We start from the raw sequence: 6,272 nt of genomic DNA on the forward strand, positions 1-6,272 counted from the left end.
TTGCTAACAGGCTAACAGTTAGCTCTGTAGCAGTACAGTGTGTATGATGTGCTGCTGCTGCAGGAGGTGTTCACTTAGTGATCTCTGTTTGTTTACAACAAGCACCAGACACTAAAAACTGTTCCTATTGTTTGAAAAAGTTGTGTTTAAAAGTAGTGCAATAAAAATACAGATGTTTTCCCTAACATGATGAATACAATGTTGATCAAAATATAAAATGAAATATGATATTTATAAAGCTGGTGTGTTCCCCTCTGGTGTCTGAACACACAGAAGAGGTGGAGGGAGACAGTGAAGGAGGAGAGGAACCGTCACAGAGAACAAAGTGGAGAATCAGAGGGATTAAACATTATTTTCTGAATGCTTCATAGATTTATTTCAATGTTGCTTTCATGTGATGACACAACAGAGAAGTCAGATGCTGAATCTCATTATTTGGTACATGCAGTAAGTCACAGTGTAGCCAATAAGGAGTCAGACAGCAGCTGAAGGATCCTCACAGTGTGAAGAGGAGGGAGCCACTGAAGGTGCTGCGGTTGTATATACTGTCAAAGAGAGAATTTCCTGATGGGAGAACGAGGTGGATTTCCTCTCCTGCCATCAGCTCCAAGACAACAGAGCTGGTTATATATTCATGACCTCCCTCTTCCTCATAATCATCATTCCACATGATCATCTGGTTGTTCTTGTACACACTGACACCCATGGAACCTGCTTCGCGACGACATGCAGTGAACTGGAAGTAGTAGACCCCTCTGACTGGTGCTGTGAAGAAACCTACAGAGGAGAGAAAATTAAAAACAGTAACAATGTAGATTTACATGAGGAAACATGTTGATGTGAGCTGCAGTAAATTACCTGTATATGGATTGTAAGCATCGCCGATGTTGGTGAAGACTTTGCTGTATTTCAGTGTGGTGTCTGAGCTGAAAGGTCCAACAACTCCTTCATCAGTCAGAGCTGTGTAAAAGGCCACCTTTCTCTCTGTTAACAGAACAAAGTCAGTGTAAGTCATCAGTCTGGTCTGCAGCTCTGGAGTTGATGCAATGACAGTGAATTACAGAGCAGAGCACGCTGTTAACATGCACACACTGCAAAAAAAGTGAGCTCTTAAAAACAAGGGGAAAAAAGTACAGATATTAGGAATCTTGCCAATGGAACAAGAAAATGTGTCTTGTCAAGACAAGTAAAAATATCTAATCTCAATGAACCCACGAATACCTTAGAATTAGTGTATTCTAACTAATATGAAGTGCATTTTTCTTGATTCTAATGAAATACATGTGACCTATTTTCTCAATATGTTGAAAAATATTCTTGAATTACTAATCAGTAAATGCTGGAGCCATCATCTTGACATAATTATATGCATAGGCATTATATTTCTAGAAACCAGCAAAGTCAGACTAAAAACTAGTGAACTTTTCTTGATACAGCTACAAAGATTTTTATCTGTATGTAGAATATTTTTCTTAAAATTCTTGAAATAAGGCAAACGCTGTGGAATCTTTATATCAAACAAGTGAAACAGTCTAAAATAAAAACTGCTGACTAAGAAGAACTATCTTATCAGACAATAAATAAGCATATATCCCCTTGAGCTAAGATATTTCATCTTACTTAGATTTCAGTTTTTGCAGTGCAACACATTATTTAAAGCAGTTTGACCCTCATTTTATCTGTTAAATTAACACTCATAAATGTACCTTAAACCTCTGTAAATGACCCAAAGGGAGAGATTAAACCGTACTAGAGAATGACATATGTTGAAAAGCTGGATAGCTTCACTGTCATGCTGGAAGAAGTTCAAGTAGGAATAGTTAGAAAAGTGGGATTGGGTGAAATTAATAATAATGCAATGCAAAGTTGAATAATACTGATAATATATTCAAAATGTGGAATACTTTCAAGTTCATCGAAGGGCTGACATGGTGGCTCAAAGAATAAGATAATGTTAAAGTAGGAGGAAAAGAGAACTGGTGATGAAACACAATAGTAGTATGTAGAGACAAAAGTCTCAAAACAGCTTGGGAGCAATGCATCATTCAGAAATCGAGGAAAAATGATGGAGATCTATCAATGTTTGGTTATACTAATATTACAGAATGAATACTTTAAAAACAAACAAACCATAGCCCTCTATGGACTTTGTATTGACAGAAGAAGCCTTCTCAACGATTTCATCTGCTAGCAAAAATCAGAAAAGATGGTGGTCATGTTTGTCAATGAAATACCTGCATTCTCTGTTTCTAGGTGACTTGTTTTGCTCTCGGTGGCAGTCAGTCGAGTTTCCAGAGACATCAGATCTGCAGCTTGGACTGAAACACAGAAGAAGCTTGATTTATTGTTCACATGTATTATAAGTTCATGAGTGCACTGCCCCACTTCATCACCTGCATTTTCTCTCTCCAGCGTCTCGATCCTGGACTTGCTGATGAGAAGTTCACCCTCACTGCTGCCAAGTCTGGTCTGCAGCTCTGGAGTTGATGCAATGACAGTGAATTACTGAGCAGCACGCTGTTAACATGCACACACTGCAAAAAAAAATAGCTCTTAAAAACAAGGGGAAAAAGAACAGAAATTAGGTGTATTTTGCTTAAAAATAGCAAAATGATCTGCCAATGGAACAAGAAAATTTGTCTTGTCAAAACTTTCCAAAACAAGTAAAAATATCTAATCTCAATGAAGCCACAATTAGCTTAGAATTAGTGTAACTAATAACAAGTGCATTTTTCTTGATTCTAATGAAATACATGTGACCTATTTTCTCTTAATAAGTAAATGCTGGAGCCATCATCTTGACATAATTATATTCATAGGCATTATATTTCTTTAAATACCAGCAAAGTCAGACTAAAAACTAGTGAACTTTTCTTGATACAGCTACAAAGATTTTTATCTGTATGTAGAATATTTTTCTTAAAATTCTTGAAATAAGGCAAAAGCCGTGGAATCTTTATCAAACAAGTGAAAAACAGTCTAAAATAAAAACTGCTGACTAAAAAGAACTATCTTATCAGACAAAAAATAAGCATATATCCCCTTTGATCTAAGATATTTCATCTTACTTAGATTTCAGTTTTTGCAGTGCAACACATTATTTAAAGCAGTTTGACCCTCATTTTATCTGTTAAATTTACACTCATAAATGTACCTTAAACCTCTGTAAATGGCCCAAAGGAGAGATTAAACCGTACTAGAGAATGACAGATGTTGAAAAGCTGGATAGCTTCACTGTCATGCTGGCGGGAATGTGTCAGAAGAAGTTCAAGTAGGAATAGTTAGAAAAGTGGGATTGGGTGAAATTAATATTAATGCAATGAAAAGTTGAATAATACTGATAATATATTCAAAATGTGGAATACTTTCAAGTTCATCGAAGGGCTGACATGGTGGCTCAAAGAATAAGATAATGTTAAAGTAGGAGGAAAAGAGAACTGGTGATGAAACACAATAGTAGTATGTAGAGACAAAAGTCTCAAAACAGCTTGGGAGCAATGCATCATTCAGAAATAGAGGAAAAAATGATATAGATCTATCAATGTTTGGTTATACTAATATTACAGAATGAATACTTTAAAAACAAACAAACCATAGCTCTCTATGGACTTTGTATTGACAGAAGAAGCCTTCTCAACGATTTCATCTGCTAGCAAAAATCAGAAAAGATGGTGGTCATGTTTGTCAGTGAAATACCTGCATTCTCTGTTTCTAGGTGACTTGTTTTGCTCTCGGTGGCAGTCAGTCGAGTTTCCAGAGACATCAGATCTGCAGCTTGGACTGAAAAACAGAAGACATTTGATTTTTTATTCACATTTATTGTAAGTTCATGAGTGCACTGCCACACTTCATCACCTGCATTTTCTCTCTCCAGCATCTCAATCCTGGACTTGCTGATGAGAAGTTCACTCTCACTGCTGCTCAGTCTGGTCTGCAGCTCTGGAGTTGATGCAATGACAGTGAATTACAGAGCAGCACGCTGTTAACATGCACAACACATTATTTAGGTTGACCCTCATTTTACCTCAGAAACACACTGAAAACTGCTATAAATATCCATGACACTATAAAAGTTGTGAAATGTCTTAAATTAAACAGAGCAATCATTTATTGATCCTTTGTGACATATATTTAATAAAGAAAACTCGACAAAGACAGAAAATGTTCAAACTGATACAATTTTGTTTCTCTAAGTTTCTTTCAGTTTTATTTATTTTCTACAGCGTCCCAACTTTATTATATATGAAACCTTTAACAGCTTCAAATATTGTGGTTAAAAAACATGATGTTTGACAGTGAAATACCTGCATTCTCTGTTTGTAGGTCACTTGTTTTGCTCTCGGTGGCAGCCAGTTGAGTTTCTTGAACTGAAAAACAGAAGAAATTTGATTTTGTTTGTGAATTATTACATGACAACAGTTAAACACAGATAGATCCTCATGTACATGTTCATATAGATTTCTCCTAAACATTTATTGTGGAGCTCACAGTCAGTTCATGAGTGCACTGACACACTTCATCACCTGCATTTTCTCTCTCCAGTTCGTTGATCCTGAACTTGCTGATGAGAATTTCACTCTCCTGTTCTGGAGTTGATGCAATGAAAGTGAATTACAGAGCAGAGCACGCTGTTAACATGCACAACACATTATTTACAGTAGTTTGACCCTCATTTTACCTCAGAAATACACTGAAAACTGCTGTAAATATCCATGACAACTTAAAGACAAAAGCCACCTCCCAAAAAGAAGGAAAAAAATACAAAAATTAGGTGTATTTTGCTTAAAAATAGCAAAATTATCTGCCAATGGAACAACAAAATTTGGCTTGTCAAGACTTTCCAAAACAAGTAAAAATATCTATGCTCGATGAACCCACAAATACCTTAGAATTATTGAATATTTTTTTGATTGTTGTTGTTAAATGTTTCATGTTAAATGTTTAAATATCAAGTGTCAGTTTACAGCTATGTGCCAATGTACTAGGTAATTTCTCACACACTACACAACAATACACACTTGATAATAAAACAATTGATTCCATCTGGCTGCATGTTTTAGGTATGTGAAGAGGTCAAATTATGTCAAAGTTATGATTTGTTAGTTATGCTTTAAATAAGAAATTATTACTTTGAAATAGCAGTTTTATATACATGACTAAAAAAAGACACAAATGACTAAAAAAAGACACAAAATGCCAAAAAAAAAGACAAAATGACTAAAAAAGACAAATTGACTAAAAAGACACAAAATGCCAAAAAAAAAGACAAAATGACTAAAAAAGACAAATTGACTAAAAAGACACAAATGACTAAATAAAAGACACAAAATGCCTAAAAAAAAGACAAAATGACACAAAATGCCTAAAAAAAGACAAAATGACACAAAATTATTAAAAAAGACAAAATGGCTAAAAAAAGACACAAAATAGTTAAATGTTTCATGTTAAATGTTTAAAAAAGACACAGAAATATCTTATTTAGATAATTAAGGACCAAAACACTTGAAACAAGTGAAACAGTCACAGAACATAAAAGATGCTGACTAAGAACTATCTTATCAGACAAAAAATAAGCATATATCCCCTTGATCTGAGATATTTAATCTTACTTAGATTTCAGTTTTTGCAGTGTGGTGAACAGTAATCAGTGTGTACCTGAGTTCTCTCTCTGCAGCAGCTCCACATGCAGGTCGAGCTTCACTACCATGTCTCTCAGAGCCCTCACCTCCGCCCAGATGTCAGGTGTGGTCTGCTTTGTGGTCTGCTCGGTCGGTTCCTCAGCTGGATCTGTCGGAGCCGTCTCCTGAAGCTCCCCCTGAGCTCCTGACCCACCCAGAGCCAGCAGCAGCAGCAGCAGCAAACCAACAGCCCTCATTGTCCAGTTCACCATCTTCACAAAGGTGCAGAGGTCCAGTCGGCCCGCCTTATATCCTCCCCACACTCCAAGGATCCTGTTTGGGATGACGTGTTCTAGTTTGGCCTCAGATGAGACGATATGATCTGTGTGCAGGTGAGAAGACACCAGCTGCTGCAGGCTGCTGGAACACTTTGACCATGAACGCCTCTCATGCAGTTGGCAGCTTTTTGTTTTCAAATTTAGTTAGTTTTAATGAGGTTTTTAGAGTGAGTTTGCTAGTTTTAATTAGTTTTTTACTTTTTGGAACATGCTTAGTTTTAGTGTAGTTATTAGTTTTTGTAATGGTTCTTAAAAGAACGGACCCAAACGCAGACAGGGGGTAAAAAACAAAAATAGTCTTTATTATCTCAAAGAT

General features: G+C 36.1%; 1 protein-coding gene across 1 annotated transcript; it reads right to left on the minus strand.

The window, feature by feature from the left end:
- Positions 1-382: 382 nt before the first annotated feature.
- Positions 383-5,890, minus strand: LOC131982218 (uncharacterized). Its single transcript, XM_059346815.1, has 7 exons — positions 5,656-5,890; positions 4,524-4,586; positions 4,305-4,367; positions 2,394-2,477; positions 2,235-2,318; positions 859-984; positions 383-777 (listed from the first exon to the last, which is right to left on the minus strand). Exons 1-7 carry the CDS (start codon positions 5,888-5,890, stop codon positions 497-499), a joined length of 936 nt encoding a protein of 311 aa, XP_059202798.1. The 3' UTR covers positions 383-496.
- Between the last annotated feature and the right edge of the window lie 382 nt (positions 5,891-6,272).

This window comes from Centropristis striata, chromosome 12 (assembly GCF_030273125.1).
Source record: "Centropristis striata isolate RG_2023a ecotype Rhode Island chromosome 12, C.striata_1.0, whole genome shotgun sequence".
In the NCBI taxonomy this organism is placed as follows: Eukaryota; Metazoa; Chordata; class Actinopteri; order Perciformes; family Serranidae; genus Centropristis; species Centropristis striata.

Bases quoted from the DNA above. Each gene is read 5' to 3' on its own strand.
- LOC131982218 (XM_059346815.1), bottom strand. From the start codon at position 5,890: ATGGTGAACTGGACAATGAGGGCTGTTGGTTTGCTGCTGCTGCTGCTG. The intron at 4,587-5,655 runs GTACACACTGAT...CATCAACTCCAG, and splicing joins GCTGCAGAGAGAGAACTCAG to AACAGGAGAGTGAAATTCTC. The intron at 2,319-2,393 runs GTGATGAAGTGG...TCTGTGTTTCAG, and splicing joins GCTGGAGAGAGAAAATGCAG to TCCAAGCTGCAGATCTGATG.